Source organism: Bubalus kerabau, chromosome 15, assembly GCF_029407905.1.
Source record: "Bubalus kerabau isolate K-KA32 ecotype Philippines breed swamp buffalo chromosome 15, PCC_UOA_SB_1v2, whole genome shotgun sequence".
Lineage (NCBI taxonomy): Eukaryota > Metazoa > Chordata > Mammalia > Artiodactyla > Bovidae > Bubalus > Bubalus kerabau.
The window spans coordinates 77,922,851-77,941,415 of NC_073638.1; the positions used below are offsets into that span (position 1 = coordinate 77,922,851).

Consider the following 18,565-nt stretch of genomic DNA (forward strand, 5'->3'; position numbering starts at 1 on the left):
ATGGGCTTCTGACTACTTGGCGGCGGGGAGCAGGGCCCTGGCCCCCACACACCTTCCTGGTCCTGTCTGGTCCAGACAGCAGGATCCTCTCCCTGTACAACACAGCTGTGTGTGGGCAGCGGGTTCTTTGCCTACAGGGACCCCAAAGCCGCTGGGACGCTTTCACCCCAGGCCTTATGGGCAAAGAAACACGGATGCCCGTCACTACCCCTCACCAGGCTACCATGACCACGGTCACCAGGACGACGACGGCAGAGCCTGGGGCTTCTGGCCCTTTTGCTAATAATAGTGCACTTTCCTCTGTCACAGCTCCTTGGTTTCCTCAACGGAAGGTCAGGGAGACTGAGTTCCTTCTATTATTGTTTCGTGGATTTAGGACCCTGTTCTGGTCCTCGTTTAATTCATCCAGGAGAAAGAACACCGGCCTTGTTTGTTTTCAATATAAATTTTCCTGTGCTTCTTGTGAAAACAGGCACCTTAGACAAAAGTCAGTTCTCAGAGGCTGCACCGATCTTTTATTGCCCTTACACGCTGAGAAAGCGCGGCAGGCCAGAAAGGCCCGTCCCAGCCACCACTTCCAAAGCCCACACAGGGTCTGAGAGCTTCCGCGTGGAGCTCTGAGATCAGAATGTGCCCGCTCGTCATGACTATGCTGCCCTACAGGTGCCCCCCCGCCCCCCAACTCCAGTGTACACACTTGCACACACATCCAGCAGCAGGAAGGCAGCCTATCCAGCTTCCTTCCAGGCTCCTGGCATATGGGCCGGTTCCAGCTGCATCTGTAATACAGGATCCCATCTGAGTGAGCTGGGCTGAAAGCCTAAGAGCCTCCTGGACCCCACCTCCTGGTGGCTGCCCCTGGACCAAGGGTGATCTGGAGCACATACCTGGCCATCCACAGGGAGCCAGCCCGGTCACTGCGGCACTGTGGGAGAGGAGGCGCCCATGCCAAATCCGTGCTGCAACCTCCCAGCACCACGTGTAGCCCCTGCCCCCACCCCCAGCCTTCGGGAAGGCTCAGGGAACAGCTCTGGCAGCAAAGTGCAGGGGCCAGTACCACCCGGCCGTGCCAGCTGCGCTCTCAGCCAGAGCAGCAGCTTGGGCCAGCGCAGCAGGGCAGAAGCCCAGCGTCCCCGGGGGCACCCGGCCTTGGCCCGGTGGCTCCTCACCTCGCACCTCCAGGCGGCACTCACACTGGGCCTCCCCTTCTAAGTTGGTGGCCCTGCAGGCGTAGATGCCCCCGTCGAAGGGGCAGGGCTTTCTGATCTCCAGGGTCAGCACTCCCTGCTTGCTGAACATGCGGAAGCGGGCATCTTTGCCCAAGTCCAGGCCATTCTTGAACCAGGAAATCTTGGGCTGCAGATAGAAGGGCGGGAGGGAGCGCACTCAGATTGAAGGAGACCCGACGTTTGTTTCTCCTCTGAGCACCCTGCTGGAGTCCCAGACTGGCCAAGGCCGAGGACAAACGGAGCCGGCAGGACTGTCTCGGCCCTGTTGTTCACAGAGGCACCTGACCCCCCGGGGTGGAGAGAAAGTAGGGGCAGCCCGGGAAGAGGACTGCTCGAGGTGGGGGCCTACAGGCCGCTCTCCTGGGTCGGCCTGGACCAGCGCCCCCAGGTCCCTACCTTGGGGCTGCCCCGAACGGCACAGCAGAGAGTAGTGTTATAGCCGGCAATGACCGATCGGTTCACCAGCGGGCGGGTGAAGCTGGGGGCCTCAGAGAAGTCCAGGGCCTTGTACTTGGGCAACTCATAGGTGATGCCTGTGGGGGTCAGAACTCAGCACCCAGAGGGCCGCACCCAGCCAGGCTCACCTCCCGGCCCTGCCCACCCCGGGGGCCGGAGTGAGGGCCTAGCACCTGGTCTGGGGATAAGGACTGGCTCCTTGGTGGTGGCGGCTCTGTCGCTGGGCCCCACTGTGTTATGGCTGAAGACCCGGAAGTAGTAGCTGTTGCCGATGATGAGCTCCGACACGACGCAGTGGGTGTGGCGGTAATGCTCCAGGACGGTGAACCACTCCTGGTGGGGAGGGAAGGAAAGGTTCCCTGAGGCAGGCCCTACGCACTGCCAGGGCCTCTCTCGGGCACCCCTGTTGTCTGCACCCTGACTATGGAGAGAGGAGGGCCCCACCCAAGGGCAGGGAAGGGCAGCTGGGCCCTGGGCAGGGATCGGGGGCCCGGCCCCAGGCTCACCATGGTCTTCCTGTCGGCCTTCTGAACCGTGTACCCCCAGAGCTCTGTGTTCCCATCATCTTGGGGCGGCTTCCACTCCAGAGCCACATTGAACCCCCACGCCTCTGCGACCTGGATATCCTGGGGCGGACTTGGCTTGTCTGCAGGAGACAGACTCAGCTGGAAGCCCACGCCTCTGACACTGAGTACAGGCAGGGGACGCAGACTCCAAGGGCCCCCCTGCCTGCCAGGACCCGGCCGCCATCCTCGGCAGGGGCTCTGGGCCTCCCAGAGGAGGGGCCCTGGGCCTGCAAGATGGCGAGCGGCAGCCCCGCTCGGGCTAGAGGGGCTGCAGGGGTGCCCAGGGCCACGTACCGACGACCTGCAGCACCAGCTGGGCCTTGTCCTCCAGGTCCTCCACACGCAGCGTCACCTGGTAGGTGCCCGAGTGGGCGCGGCACGCGGTCCGGATGAACAGGATGGTGTCCGTGGGGCTGTTGCGGATGCTCACCTCCTCGCCCGCCAGTGGCTGCCCCTCCTTGGTCCAGGTCACCTGAGGCCGGGGCTTGCCCTGTGGGAGAGCACAGCTCAGCGGCGAGCCTGGCCCGCCCTCCCGGCCCCTGCCCCAGCCCTGCTGAGGACGCGCAAGTGTGCTGGGGCAGGGGCCAGCCAGCCCTACCTGGAAAGGAATGAGGAGGTTCACGGGCTCCCCAACCTTCTTCTGGATGGTCTGGCGAAGGTGTCTGGGCAGCTGCAGCCGAGGCCGCTCTGTGGGCACAGGAGAGCGGCTTGGTGGGGCCCGCAGGCCCAGGACAAGGCTGGAGAGCTGCGGCTGGGCCCCCCTCTCCTCCCGCCACCCAGCCCCAGCCCCAAAGGTCCCAGGGCTCCTGCCACCACCGAGCTTCACGCTGCGACACAGGCACGGACCAGAGCAGGTGAAGGACTTGTTTACGGTCCGACAGCCAGTCTGTCACAGGCCGGGATGCTAATCTAGGCCTTTGCCTCTACTCCCCCTGCTGTTTCCTCTGTCCACTCTGAGCAGCAGTTCCTCAACGATCCACTCTTTGCTGGTGACAGACTAATAGGAAGTGGATCCCCCCAGGGGCCAACCTGACCCCAAGTGACCTCACTGCTCTGCCCTGAGCATGTGGACAACGCCGCCCTGATGGAGCTGAGAGACGCCCAGAACGATTTGATGGTGATGGTGCAACAACCTACGCCTTGCCTTCCCTGGTCCGAACCGGGGACTGACAGGGAGCAGCCAGGCGGGAAGCCCCACACGTGCCACCCCCGGGGTAAGGGGGCCGGCCCCTCGTCCCTGCCCAGCACTCTCCTCCCTCTGGCAGGCTCTCCCCAACCGCCCCCACCTCCCTGCATGCGGGGGGCACTCACGCAGCAACTCCTGCACCGTCACAGGCTCCTTGGTGGTGACGGGGGGTCCAGCCCCCGCCATATTGTGCGCCCGCACACGGAAGAGCACGCGGGCACCAGTGGGCAGGTCCTTCACCAGCAGTGAAGTGCGCTCTATCAGCCCCGGCAGCGCAGACACCCACGCCGAGCCTGTGGGTGGGGCGGAGGCGGCCGTGAGGCAGCAAGGCCGGCAGGGTCTGCAGCCTGCTGCCCACCTCCCGGTGGCTGGCAGGCCCGGCAGGGGGCAGGGGGCCCGGCCCGGCGGCGCCCTCACCAGAGCCCTCCCGGAGGTACTCCACACTGTAGCCGTCCAGGCCTCCGGCTCCCGCGCGCTCAGGGGGCCTCCACTTGAGGGAGACGGTGGTGTCGGAGATGTCCTCCACCGCCAGGTGGGTGGGCTCACTGGGCGGGCCTGGGCAGAGGGGAGGCAGACAGGGTCTGAGCGAGGCTGCACCTGTCAGCTCAGCTGAAGGATCCAGGGAAACCCTCCCCCTTCCACTGGCCTTCAAGCACTTGAGAAATAGCCCAGCTTTGTTAAAAGACATGTCTCTAGAAAGACTCAGAAACAAACGCGCACCCAGACAGCACCAGCAATTACAGAAGAAAGATCTAAAAAGACACCCCAAACACCAACATGCTTAGAAGGAGTCGCTTCTTTCAGAGCAGGAGACGCTACAGATGTAATTTAAGGGAAAACTAACCCAAAACATGGAAGTTTCCTGGCATTGTACAAGTGAGCTGAGAAAACTGCAGTCAGTCCCTAAAGAGGGAGGCTTGAGCCCTTGCCCCCAGGGCACCTTCTTCCTGCCATCTCACCAAACCTTGCCCCCCCCCCGTGTCCCTTCTTCCTGCCATCTCACCAAACCTTGCCCCTCCCTGTGTCTGCCCCACTATAGCCAGCCACCCTGTCCCCTAGACTCATGGGTCCTGACACTGACAGGGATCCTCAAGAGTGCCACACCCTCGGGGGCTGCTCTAACTTCTCAACCCCCATTATATAGATGTGGAAACTGAGGCTCGGGGGAAACCATGACTCCAGACATTCCTCCTGGGGACTTTCTCAACTCCCATTATACAGATGCACAAACAGAGGCTCGGGGGACACCATGACTCCAGACATTCCTCCTGGGGACCTCTCAATCCCCATTATACAGATGCAGAAACTGAGGCTCCGGGGAGACCATGACTCTAGATATTCCTCCTGGGGACGAAGGCGCTGGCTCTGGTTCCTGGTCCAAGGCGCTTTCCACAGACAGACACCCCTCACACCCTCAGCAGCCTCCTGCCCTCACCCCTTCCCTGGCTCACAAACCCTGGCTGAAGAGGGGGGGAAGGGGGGAAAAGAAACATCTATGCCAGATGCTCCCCCTGCGTGCTCTCACTTCATCTTAATAGCAGTTTTGTGAAACAGACTGTCATTACCCTCACTTCACAGATGCGGAAAGTGGGGCTGGAGAGGCGAGTCTCAGCTCCACCCCCTGCCAGCTGGGCTCCCAAGTCATTTACTTCCCAGAGCCTCCCTTTCTTCACCTGTGAGATGACGGGAATGAAGGAAGTCGAGGGGTGTGAACGCAGCTCGCAGAGTGGCTGTGGTTACTGCACCCTGGCCGCGGTGGCCCGGGGCAGGGCTAGGGGCACCCGCAGGCTCACCGATGGGCATGAAGGGCTGGGAGGCGGGGCTGGGCCTGGACATGCCCACGGCGTTGACTGCGTAGACCCGCATCTCGTAGATCACGCCCTCGATCATGCGCCGCGCCTCGTGGCTCAGCTCCCGCAGCAGGTCAAAGTTCAGTCGCATCCACCGGTAGCTCTTCTTCTTCTTGCGCTCCAGGATGTAGCCTGGACCGGGAGGCCGGCGCACTGGTCTGCCTGCAGCTCAGCCCCCCGCCCCACGCGCCCTGCCCGGGCTCGGTCCCATGCCCTCAGCTCACCCAGGACCGGCTGCCCGCCGTCGTAGGCCGGGGGCTCCCAGCACACCGTGCACGAGTCCTCGCCCACCTTGCTGATCTCAGGGGCCGCGGGAGCATCTGGCACATCTGGGGGAGTGGACCCTCATGTGCCCTGCCCAGCCGGGGCCAACGGTGCCCATCCCCTCACCACCCTAATCAACAGGCTCCCCGTGCCCCCACAGGCTAATGCCATCTTTCCAGAATGCGGTTCTCATCAGGTCACCAGCCTGCAATCAACTGGCTACGGCTCCCCACTGCCTGTGTGCCCCCAGGTCCAAGTCCCAACCCGCTCTACCGATCTGAGAGGGCCCCGCGACGTCTGCGGAGAGCCTAAAGGACTGAACAGACGGGTCCTCTCTGGTTCCCCCCATGCTCTCCCCTGGACCCCCGCCTCACCGATGACCTTGACCGTGAGGCTGACTTGGTCCTCCCCCACGGGGTTCTTCACCGTGACCACATAGACACCCTCGTCCTCCTGCTCGGCCCCCTCGACGGTGAAGATGCTGCGGTCCTTGGTGGTCTCCACTCGGACCCGGCCCTCTGTCTCACACAGCAGCTGGCAGGGGAGGAGGAGTTGAGGGGGGGGGCTCGAGTCAGACCCCAGGGGTTCCTGCAGCCTCTGCAGCCCCTGACAGCCCTGAGGTGGACATGCAGCTCAGCATGGGTCTGCTGAGGAGACACAGCCTGAGTGGAAACCACCGTGTGAGTGTCTAATCCAAGACCCTTTCCCACCACCTGCGGGAGCACGGCCCACGCTTTGTCACGGAACTTCAGACAGTCACCTGTCCTCTCCATCCTCAGTCTGACTTTCTGACCTAAACGACCTCACACAATTACTGTGAGGGTCTCAAAAGACCTCAGCTGGGCAGAGGAAGCAGCACTGCGTGGAGGAGAAAGAAAAGCCAAGAGCGGTGCCCCGGCCGCGACTCCGACTGTAAAAGGCCAAGGACCTACTCCCCAGCGGGGAGGGAGCACAAAGTCAAGGTGGGCTCAGGAAGACAAGAGCCAGGGAGCCCGCAAGTCCGGAGGACTTCCTGGGGTGTGATGGGTGGAGACCCTGCCTGGGGCAGGAACACAGCTGGCCCAATGGGGCATCTCAATAGAGACCTCGCCTAAGGGCAGATCCCACGTGGACAGAACTCACTGCAGCCAAACGAGCCTCCTCCAGCCTCACTCACCTTCTTGTCAAACACCCACTCGTCACCGGCACCTGAGTCCTCTGATGCATTGGGGGCTGGCCCTGCTGGGACCTTATTCCCCTGGAAACAGGACGGGAAGGAAGGAGGGATGGAGGAGGAGGAAGGTCTGGTTTGGCCTGGAGGGAACCCTGCCAAGCACCCTGTCCTTGCTCTGCCCACCCCCGGCCAGCTGTAGGGCGTGCGCAGGTGGGGTGGGGAGCATGCTGGGCCCATGCGCCCATTTTACAGATGGGGGCGTGGGGGGAGGGGCCCACAGTACTTTTGTGATGGTCTTCTGCCAAATCACAGTGGGAGCAGGATCCCCGGAGATAGGGACGTCCAGGCGTAGCTTGTTCCCGGCCACCACCACGATGGTGTCCGGCACGCGGCCCGGGCAGTCCAGGTGGATCTTGGGAGGTTCTGGCAGGGAGATAGAACAGGTCAGAGAAAGAAGAAAAGGGCCCCAGGCCTCTGAAAGAAGGGAAAACTGGAAAAAGCACATGCTCCTGGGTGTTGGTTTATCTTCTGAATTTATTTTCTCCAAGTATAGTTTGCATACAATCAAATGCCAACACTTGAGCACACTGCTTAATGAGTACTAACACACATATACACCTGTGTAACCACTGCCCGATCACACCTAAAACACTGCCATCTGCCCAGGAAGTTCCCAGGGAGGTTCATAACGTTGGGTCACCTAGGATGGCATTTCTCAGATTGTGTTTGGGGGAACACCAGTGTCTTCCTAGAAAAAAAAAGTTTCCATGGAAAATATTTAAGAAACCCTGGGTTAAACCAAGTTGAGTAGGACGTTTCAGAGCCTCTGACATGCCCATGCGCTTTCTGAAGCAACAAGCAGTAGGACAGACGGGCGGCTCAGAGTTTCTCAAACTTACTGAACCCTGTTTGGAAAGCCCTGGCCTAGAGCCTGCCTCAGCCTGGACAAGTCTCCTGAAATTAAAATCCTAAAATGCCTGATTACAGTTTAATCTAAATGCAGGAGAGGTACTTCTAAAAGCAAAAAAGAATAATAAACCCCACAACTGTGATGTCCTCTGCAAGCTCACGCATACCACCTTAGGTCGTCGTTCCCATCACCCCATTGGGGAGCCACTTTGGGGTCCCCGTTTTAGAGGTGAGGAAACAGGCTGAGATAGACCGCAGCTGGCCTGCGGTCAGAGTGGCAGGGCTGAGGCTGGGCCTCAGGCTGAGCCAGGTCCCGACACCTGGCTCCCTGCTTCTGTTGAGTGGAGAGGAGACCCTGGCGGGGTGGGGGAGGCAGCATTCCGGGGCCCGAGACTCACCCTGCCTGGGCACGAAGTCAATCTTGACCTCTGCAAGAGATGCAAGAGCTGGTGGCACCAGGGTGCAGACCGGGCCCAGCGGCAAGGGCCCCTCTGCCCCTCAGCACCGGCTCACCCATGAAGTGGAGCTTGGCAGACAGGTTACAGGCGAAGCCTTCCGGCACAAAGCTGTAGTCCGCCTCGTCTGCGGGCGTGACGTCGTCAATGGTCAGCTTGTGGACCCTACAGGGCAGTCGCGGCTCAAGGGACCCTGCTGGGCCACACACCCCTTGCCTCACCAGACACCCCAGCCAGGGCTCCAGGGAGCCCTCGCTCTGCCCTGGCTCAATGGTGTGCAGAGTGTTTTCTCGGACTTCCCTGGTGGTCCAGTGGTTAGGAATTCACCTGCCAACGCAGGGGACATGAGTTCCATCCCTTGTCCGGGAAGATCTCACATGCTGAGGAGCAACCAAAGCAGCTGCACCTAGAGCGGGTTCTCCTCAAAATGAACCACCACCGCAATGAGGAGCCCCAGCACCGCAACCACAGGGGGGCTCCCGCTTGCCGCAGCTCGAGAAAGCCTGTGCACACCAACAAGGACCCAGAACAGCCAAAAAATAAAATCTGTTTTTGAGTGCCTTCTCTGCTTTTGAATTTTTCCGCTCCCTTGCCTGCTTTCAGAGGTAGGCAGTGTAGACATGTCCCTTTGGCTGGGCCCTTGAAGACTGGGCAGGGGCTTGTCACATTAATCTCTGTGACCTTGGGCCCAGCACGGGCTGGCCCAGATACTCAGGGTATGAGTAAGAGAGTGGGAGATAGTGAGGGCACCTGGCCAGAGCCATGCCCCGTGGCACCCTGCCCTGCCCTGGTCACAAGCTGGGGGTCCCAGCCTGTCTCTCTCACTGCTTCATCTCTGTCTCCGACTTCCCCCTCTATCTCTAAGGGACCCTCCTTTTCCGTACGCTTCTGCCTTTCCATACTTCGGTGTATCCCTTTTCCTCTTTGTCTCTGTCCTGACCGTGTGTCTGTCCCCTTCTGTTCATCTCTCTCTCCTGTCTCTCAGTGTCTGTCTCTAGCTCACTCTTAGCGCTCTCTCTTTCTGTTCATCTCTTTTTCTTTGCTTCAGTCTGTTTTTCTATGCGTCTGTCCCTCCCTCTGCCTGTGTCTCTGTTTCTTGTTGTCTCTCTGTGACTGTCCCTGGCACATCCTGCACACTCACCGCCCGATGTGGGACACCTTTATGCGGCTGTCAGGCACCAGCTCCTTTCCGTTCTTCAGCCATACGCCCCGCACGTTCTCATCTGACACCTCACACTTGAACACAGCCTGGTCCTTTGAGCCCACCGTCAAGTCTGCGATGCTCTGGTACACCTCCAGCTTCTTCTCTGCGGGGTAGGGCAGAGCCAGTGAGCTGGGGCGGGTGTATGTGGGTGGGAATCCCTGCGGAGATCTCCTGGGCTTGTGAAAACACATGAGTGCATGCATGAGTGCAATGCTTGTGTGCCTGTGACGGTGCTGTGTACACAAGGAACCTAAGTGCGCCGGGGTGGGTGATGCTAATCAGGCCCATCTGAACCTCCCAACACTCTCCAGGTGGTCACCCCAGCATCCCCATTTTATGGATGAGCAAAGTGAGGTTTGAGGTATTGAAGTGGCATGTCCAGGACCACGCTGGCCTTGATGCTGGCTTTGCTTGATCCCCGCCCGTGGCTGGGGGCTCACCCTGCACGATGAGCTCAGCCAGAGCCTGGCCCCCACTGGTGCGCAGCGCGTAGTGCCCGGCGTCCTCCAGTGTCGCCTCGTTGATGATCAGATGGTGCTTCTGACCGTCCTTCTTGAACCGGTATTTAAAGGTCTCCTCCCGGGTCAGCTCCACCCCGTCCTTCAGCCTGGCCAGAGGGTGGGCAGCACGTGCCAGGGCCCCCTCTGGGGACACCCCAGGCCCCCGGCCCTGCCCCACGACCCCCTGCCTTGGCACTCACCATTTGACCTGCGCCCCCTCCTCAGACACTTCACACTCAAACTCCACTCGCTGTCCCACCATCACCAGCTGGTCCTCCAGCGGCCGCGTGATCAGCACGGGGGGCTCTGTCAAGCGGAGGGAGCGAGATGGGCGGGCCGCTCTGTGGGTCCCCTCTCAGGGTCTCAGGGCCCCAGGCCCACCTTTGACGAAGAGCTCGGTGCTGCACTTTTCATCGCCCACCACGCACTGGTAGGCTGCGTCGTCCGCCAGCGAGCACTGGCTAATGGTCAGCGTGCGCTTGGCGCCGATGGACTCGAAGATGTACCTGGGTAAGGCCGGGGTGGGGGCAGGAAACCCATGGACTACCCGCCTGGCCCTGGGTGCCCCCTCAAACCCCCATCGAGACCCCTGTGCCCCCACCCCAAGGAACCTTACTTGCTGCAGAGCAGAAGAGGCCCGTGGAGCATTCCCGATGGGAGGAGCAAGATCGAGAGAAAATGAGCAGGCCAAGAGCCAGGAAGAAACAGAGACGAGAGTTAGAACCCAGAGAAATGGGGAGAGACAGAGATAGGGAGGGAGAGCTGGCCAGAGGGCGGGGTGGAGAGAGAGGCAGGGAACGCAGGGTTGGGGGGCGGCCCTCCCCGGCCCCAGCACCCCCAGGCCCCAGCACCCGCCCTCACCTGCCGCTCATCTGAATCTCCTGCCCGTTCTTAAGCCACTTGACCTCGGCGTCAGGGTCGGCCAGCTCCACCATCAGCCGGATCTTGTGGCCCTTGCTCACCTGGTAGGCCGGCTGCAGCTTCTTCTGAAAGGCTGAGCACCCCCACCCTCAGCCCCCGGCTCCCCAGGCTGGCCCAGGCCAGGAGGACACGGTCCCGCCTCCCCACGTCTCTCTCTGTGCCTCTGCTGTGACTGTCTCCTTATCTCTGTCAGCTCCTTGTCTCTCTGGCTTCCTTCCCTGGGGTCCACTTCACCTGCTCAGCTCAGAGCTAGGGTTCCGGGCTTCCAGAAAGGCAGGAGCTTGGCAGGAGAATGGGTGGTGGGGCAAATGGGCCTTCTCTTCCTCTCCCGTCTGTTTTTGTGGCAACCCCCAGGTTCATGCCCTCCTTCTAGGTGCCTCCGCCGTCTCAACTCGGTTTCCAGGGCCTCCATGTCAAGCCCGGGATGGGGAAGGGCTGGCCCGAGCCCTCGCCTCTGACCCACTTGGGGTGGGGGCCGGGGGCGCTCACCTGCACCCACCTGTTCTGTTGGCCTGTGAGGGGGCTTAACCAGGGTTTTCTCTTCCCGGTCGGGGGAGGGGGCAGTGTCCTCTGGGCTAAACTGGCTTCTTCCCCTTCTGGGGGGTATGGGGAGAATCAAGCAGGCTACTTTTTTCCCCAAGGGCAGGTCGGGGAGGAAGGGGCCTCCTGGCTTTGGCTGTGGAGAGGAGGGCTGGCCTGGGCTCCGTCCTCTTCCTGTGGCATCTCTGGGCTAACTTTGCCCTTTTCTTTTTCTGTGCGACCAGATGCCAACCCGGGCACCCCGGCTTTTTCCCCCCAACAGAAGAGGACGTTCACCCAAATGGTCCCTTCCCGGGTGTCTGTGAGTCAAGCTGGACGCCGCCCTCTTTCCCGGAAGCGCGTCTTCGCGCCGCTGTGTGCGCACATGCCTGCATCTGCGCGCCACCGTGCGTGCACGTGCACACGCGCACCTACGCAGGCGCTCAGCCAGCCCTCGCCTCGCCCGGCTCTGCGCTGGAGGCTCACCTGTGCTTTTCTTCTCGTCCCGCTTTATGCCCTTGAGCCTCTTGAGCATGCCCCGCAGGTCGGTGACTCCATGCTGGAAGGCGATGCGCTCGTACTCCGACGGGGGTGCCTGCCGCAGGATCTCCCACACGTCCTCTTCGGCGGGGGCCTCCAGCCTGCGTCCACGTGGCAAGGCCTCAGGGCCCCCGTGGCCAGGACAGAGTTGCTGTCCCCCTCCCCTCCCTTCCGCAAGCGGGAGCTGCCCCCGCCCCTCTGACCCTTCCCTTCTGGTGGGGCAGCTTGAACTGGAGTGGATCCTGGACCAGTTCTGGGGATCATGAGGCCTTAGGTGCTCAGTGTGGGGGACTGGGACGAGGAGGGGCTCCTGGCTGAAGTAGGGGTGATAAGGGCGGGGGGTGGGGGGCAGTGCTTCCTGGGACACTCACCTCGGGGTCCGTAAACTGCTGCTCCAGGCAGGAAAGAAGGGCAGTGTACACATTAGAGATGGAACAGAGAAGAACAAAGGTGACTCCATATTGAGTCCATGCCTTTAGCACTAACCCTTGTGCTCTGTTGCCTGTGCTTCGTCAAGCTGGCTCTGCACCCTTGTAAAAGCATGTTGTCTATACCCTGAACTATAAAGTATATGACATTCTCCATTCTCAAGGCTGTGTCTCCCTGGCTGGACCTTAAAAGGTATAGAACGCTTTTCATTCGTATGGAGATAAAAAGTTACAAAAGATAACAATTATCTTGTGGGGAGTTTACAAGAACATTGTGACCAAATCTACCTGGAGGGCTGCAAGAACAAAGCATTCTACTAAGAAGTCTGCAATAACCAGCCACACCCCCTCCCCCTTTCAGTAGAAGAGACCAGAATTCTAACTGGGGTAAGATGGTTCTTTGGGACATTAGTCCACCATCTTCTTGGTTTGCTGGTTTTCTGAATAAAGTCATTATTCTTCGCCCCCAACAAGTTGTCCTTCAATTTACTGGCCTGTCATGCAGCACACAATACAAGTGTGGACTCAGTAACAAAGGCACGGGTCATCCCTCCGTGAACCACAGCACATGGGGCCTCACCTCCACTTTCCTCCCTGCACTCACACCTTTCCGTTTACAGGGCACCTGTGGCCTTGTTTATTCCTCCTGAGCTCTGATAGGTGAGTGTCAGGAAAGCCGGAGGCTCAGAGACTCTCCCCAGTCAGTGGAGATCCTCGCCCGGATCCTCACCCAGGTCAGTCTGATCCCCAGCCTCGTCATCTGTCATCTCCCCTGGTGGGGATGGCCCTGCTACCCCCAAAGCACTTGACCCCAATGCTCATTCTCTGGGCTGAAGCAGCACTGGCCGTAATGCAGTGTCCAAGAGAGGGGAGGGACAGGACACAGAGGACACAAGTCAGTTGCACTGTGTGGGCCTAGGTGGGCAATTCCTGAGGCTTTGGAGCCCTCTCCCAGCTTGTGGGTCTCCAGAGCCTATTGGGAAGAGCCATCACAGACTCAAGTGTAGGCTGGTCATGGGAACAGTGTGAGGATGTTAGCTCATGGGATGTAACCTCTGCTGAGCCCTCTGACTCTTCCCAGCACCTAGACTGTCCCGTCCGACAGACAAGGAAACTAGCTCCGAGAGGTGCATGACCTGCTCGGGGTCACACAGCTGGAAAACCACAGGGCCAGCATCGGGGAGCCACATGTTCTGGGAGCTGCTTCCCTGGGCTTACCTCTTCCTCAGCAGCGAGCTGAAGTCCAGAGTCCCAGCGTCTTCATGGCTGTCACTGCGGAGAGGAACCCCCAGTGAGGCCACGACAGAGCCAACTACGAATAGAAGGGTCTGGGAGTGGGGTGGGGGTGGGCTGGGGCAAGGGAGAGACAGGGACACTGACGGAGCAGGCGTGCCCTGCCCGTCTCAGACCCCTGGGGTCACCATACAGGTGGATAGGAAGGGGTACCTGATGCGCCGACTGCCTCCAGCCAGGCTCCTGTGGGGATAAGACTCAGATTTTTCACCTTCCCGGGGAGCTTACTCTCTTCCACACCCATCCATTTCAGTCTGGCCATTCACATTACCCCAAGCCCTGGTCCCTATGTTATGCCCCTGCTCTGACCCCCGTATCAACCCTAGTCCTTGTCCCCCCAACATCCCACCCCAGCCCTGGGCCCCCACATCACCCTGGCCCTGACCCCAAGGGCCACAGACCCCAGCACTAGCCTCCCCCACGGCCCCAAGGAGAGAGGGCCACTCACGTGCGGCGGAAAGTTGATCGGAGGTCCACATCTCCGGGGCCAACGGCCTCTGGTTTCAAAGAGGGGTGATGAGCGTCAGGGGGTAGGTTTTAGAGGGGGCCTGCCCAGGAGCCCTTCCCTGGGATCTCCTGGTGTCACAGGCCTGCCCACCTATGACCCCTTGACAGTGGGCATCTGTCCCAGGAACCTGCCCTCTGAACCTTTCCCAGCCCGCGTTGAGGAACCAGGGATGTGGCACAGTTCATGGTCCCCAATACCTTCCAGATTCATCTCCCTCCCATTTCTCAACTCACCCTTCACCTCTTCACCTAATCATCAGACACCAAGATGATACCCAGAGGAGATCTGAGGTCAAGCCCCACCCCAACCCTAGAAGCCCTGATGTATTTCTTGCACGCTTCTGTGTGAATAGCACTGAGCGTGTGATCAGTGGGCGTATGGCCAGGCCTCAGCATCCCCCTTAGTACTGGGAAGTGGAGGCAGGGGTGGGGACCGGACCCACGGGGAGCCTGAACCCAACAGACGCCACAGGGCCCCTCACCATGGACAGTGAGGTTGAAGTTGCAGCTGTCAAATTTGTCCTTGGTGGACACCTCACAGCGGTAACCACCGGCAAAGGTGGCCTGGGCATCCATGATGCGCAGCTCAAATAGGTAGACCTGTGGAGGGCAGGTGTCGGGGAGGCTGGAGGCTGGGAGACAAGGCCTTGCACCCGAAAGGAGACTGGGTGGCTGGGGACCACCGACCTTCTCACCCTTCGGGGCTTAAATGAATCCATTCCATTTTGGATACATAAAAACGGGGCCCCTTCTCAAGACACATTGCTGTCTGCTGGCACAGGGTGGTGATAAAATAGAACTCAAGGGTGGCTATAAGGCAAGTGGCATTCGCTTAGGATGAGGCATTTTGGGGAAATTTCCTGGCAGTCCAGTGGGTAGGACGCCATGCTTTCACTGCAATGGGCCCAGGTTGGATCCCCGATTAGGGATTCTGAGAGCCACGCAGTTCAGCCCCCCAAAAAAGGCATTTTTGCTCAGGGAACTGCCCACACAACTGAACATGTCCACCCTATCCTTCCAGAAGCCCCCTTGCCTGGGCCAGGACTGTGGAAGAGTGGGAGGAACAAAGGCTGGGAGTCAAAGGACAGGTTCCAGGCCTGGCTCTGAGTGACCTGGGACCAACAACAGCAAACTCTCAAGCTTTGGTTTCCTCGTATGTGTAGAGAATTGTGGTTGCTCATCGAGGGCCCCGTGAGCTCTGATAGCCTTCCGTATGGGGCCTTTGCACCCTCACTGACCAGTGCCCCCCAGGCTTTATTATGCCCCCTTGAGACTCTCATAGCTTCCCTAGTGGTTCCGTGGTAAAGAATCCACCTGCCAATGCAGGACACATAGGTTTGACCCCCGGGTCGAGAAGATCCCCCAGAGGAGGAAATGGCAACCCACTCCTGGGAAATCCCATGCACAGAGGAGCCTGGCGGGCTACAGTCCATGGGTCGCAAAGGTTGGACACAACTGAGCGCACACGTGAGACTATCACGCCTCTGAGCCCCCGTGTCCTTCTATGCCCCCCAATAACCCTCCTCTGAGCCTCGCCAAGCTCGCTGTGTGCCGCTGACCCCCCAACCAGCTTTGCAGGCTTTCCACACCCCTTCTCTGCACCTCCTCTGTGGCTCAGGTCTCAGTGCCTCCCTGCCTCTCTGTGCCCCCCCGGGCCTTCCAGGGGCTCTCCACATCCCCTTGCTGTGCGTCCCCGTGACCCTGTGCCTGCGGGCCCCACCTTGCTGGTCCGATCATAGCTGTCGTGCAGCTGCAGATGCTGCCCCACCTTGCTGCTCAGGTCCACCCACTTGCCCTTGAACCACTTGACCACGGGCGGTTTCAAGAGGCTGGCTCCGGCCACGCGGGCTGAGAAGGTGATGCTGCCACCTGCAGGAGAGGGGTGACCGTCTGGGCTTGGGGGACGCCCTGTGCCTCCATCCCCCACCTCGCCCCTGGGGGCAGCAGCCCCATACTCACCCACGGTCACCTCGCCGTCCTGTGGCCTCATCACAAAGAGGCCGATGGGGTCGCCAGGGGCACTGGGGCCCTCGGGGGCCGCTGAGCTGGACCCTGTGGTAGAAGCATTTGAGACCTGCCCTGGGACACCCCCATCCACCAACCCGGCCTCCCTGCCCCGCTCCTCTCACCTTCGGGACTGGGGGCGCCTGCTTCCACCTCAGGGGCAGAGGTCGGGGCCTCTCCCGGGGCTCCAGGGGCCTCGGTGGGGGTGGGAGCAGGGGCTGACACAGGCTCCGCTTTCCCTGGAGGGGATCAGGTTGGGGGTTGTGGAGCAGCTTCTAATCAGAGCCCCGCTGCCCCCACGCCCCGGTTATCTTGTCCCTGGTCCTTCCCATCTTTGCAGGAAGTCCATCCAGCCTGCGTTTCACCTTCGCCCTGCCCTCACCAGTTGTCTGTGCCCTCATCTCAGAGGGTCGGCCTGAACATCCCTCCTCTCCTTCTCCAGGCTCGGGTCTTGGTCCAGCCCGTCAGGCTGGGCTGGGGCTCGGCACACAGCCACAGGGGCTTCCCTGCCAGCACACCCAGCCCACCAAGTTCCCATCCATGTGGGGGTGTCCAGCGGGAGGTCAGTGTTACGTCTGACTCATCTCTGAACTTCCCCCACCTCCAGAACGTCCCAGATGGGCCAGGGAGCCTCGCGAGGACACTTATAAAGGTCTCGCTACAGAAAACGGGAAAGGCCACGGCAGGCTGAGGGTGCAACCAGCGCCAAGGTGAGAAAGTGGGAAGACAGCTCCTGTGCCGTGATTGACAGAGAGCTGGCGGGGCTGCTCCAACTTCAGGGAAGGCTGCCCAGGCGCTTACCTGCATCTACGACCTTGAGGTCAAACTTGACCTTGGAGGAGCCAGCGATGACCGCGTAGGAGCCCTGGTCTGCAGGACCCACGTCCCTCACGGTCAGCGTGTGCCGCGTGCCCTCGGCTGCCAGGCCGTATTTGTCGCTGGCGCTGATGTCGCTGCCCGCCCGCTGCCAGCGCACCTTCAGTCCCGCCCGCTCTGTCTCAGCCTCGAACACGGCAGGGCTGCCGGCGGCCACCTCTGCGGACCGTGGCTTCTTGCTGAAGGCGGAGACTGAGGGGCCGATGGAGTTTGCAGGGGTCCCCTGGCTTGCCCCTTGACCCCACTCCTACATCCCCTCTTATTAAATAAAGTGATGAGCATTTTAATGGATCACCTCATTAATGCTCCAACGGCTCTATGAGGTAGGTGCAGTTATCATCCCCAGAGGAGGGCTCTGAGGCTCAGAGAGGTTAAGTGACTTACCCAAGATCACACAGCCAGGAAGTGGGAGAGCCAGGCCTGAGGAATTTTGCTAGGTGTGTCCCTGAAGAGCCCACCCTCTCTGCTTGTGGAAGCCCAGCCCCCACCAGCTGGGGCCCTTGGCAAGGGGCCAGCACTCTGCCTACTTGGACGTGGCTAAATTTGTCCTCTAAGGGCCTGGGGCTGGGAATCAGCAAGTGAGATAAAGCTGGCCTGGGAGAGGGCTGGGACTGGGGGGCTGATCCCTGACCTGGACAACCTTGGAAGGCCAGGGCGGGGACTCCGGGCTGTGACTTTCTCTGCCCTTGGCGGCGGCTCAGGGACCTCTTGCCCACCCTCTCCCCAGAGCAGAGGCCCTGCATCACCTCAGTGTGGGGGCCATGCCTGGTGTGGGGGCCACAGGGGCGCAGGCTGGCAAAGCAGAGACTCTCAGAACTAGAAGCAACCCACCGAAGCCCTCTTTGTACAGTTGGGGAAACCGAGACCCAGAGAAGGGAGGGGCCCGTCCAAGATGTTCAGGGAGACGGGCTCAAGTCTGGAGTCATCCTGGGGTGCCTCCTGTGGCAGCCTTTCCCCAAAAGGCGAGCCGGGACCTAACCTTGCTGCAGAAGATGGGGATGCATGCAGGGAGGGGTCCCCGGGCCTCCTGAGAGTGGGGCGACGGCCCTGGGGGCTTCCTGCCTTCACTGTCTCCCCCTCTGGGCCCCGGACCCTGGTTTACCCTCACTCTCATCAGAATGATGAGAAGGAGAAACTGAGAATCGAAAAAGGACCCAGGAGGACAGAGCCCCTGTCCTGGGAACCCCCTCAGGAGCTCATTCCTAGGCCTACCCCCTAACGGAGGATGTCCCCAGCTCTCCCTGCCCCACGGTCGGCCCCCAGCCCAGGTCTGGAGCTACCTGGTTTCTTCCCTGGCTCGGGCATCTTGAGAGAGGTCACAGCAGGAACCGAGCAGGCACGGGCCACCCAAAGAGACTCTGAGCAGGGCTCTGGTCCCGGACTATATAAAGGGCCGCCCCCTCTCCAGACCTTCCTTATCTGCACCCTGCCCGGCCACCTGCTAAATATAGACAAATTCCTGAGATCAAGGGCTCTCCAGGAGAATGTGTGGCCCTGGCTTTCTCTGCTGGCCCCGGCCCCTCCCCCAGCAACCCCACAGGACAGATCCTGCCCCCCAACCCTCAGTGAACACAGGGGCACCCCAAGCCCTGCCCATGTGTCCTTGTGACAAGCAAATTGAGCGGTGGGAGTGTGCGGGGCCCAGAACCCTGAAGCTGTCGGGTCAGAGGCATCCGTGTTGGGTGATGGTTATACCCACAGACCC

General features: G+C 60.7%; 1 protein-coding gene across 1 annotated transcript; it reads right to left on the reverse strand.

Annotated features, from left to right (window-relative positions):
* Positions 1-758: 758 nt before the first annotated feature.
* On the reverse strand, positions 759-18,165 carry MYBPC3 (myosin binding protein C3). Its single transcript, XM_055547854.1, is given in 32 exon segments — positions 759-925; positions 1,170-1,356; positions 1,626-1,762; positions 1,859-2,018; positions 2,192-2,331; positions 2,546-2,741; positions 2,850-2,938; positions 3,563-3,730; positions 3,858-3,992; positions 5,231-5,419; positions 5,512-5,616; positions 5,926-6,085; positions 6,708-6,788; positions 6,988-7,127; positions 8,012-8,041; positions 8,127-8,233; positions 9,210-9,375; positions 9,713-9,879; positions 9,973-10,078; positions 10,154-10,278; positions 10,389-10,391; positions 10,634-10,766; positions 11,699-11,873; positions 13,395-13,452; positions 13,627-13,656; positions 13,922-13,970; positions 14,463-14,580; positions 15,701-15,849; positions 15,940-16,032; positions 16,110-16,223; positions 16,786-17,052; positions 18,141-18,165. Coding segments are annotated over 32 exon segments (3,813 nt in total). The 3' UTR covers positions 759-914.
* Positions 18,166-18,565: the final 400 nt, after the last annotated feature.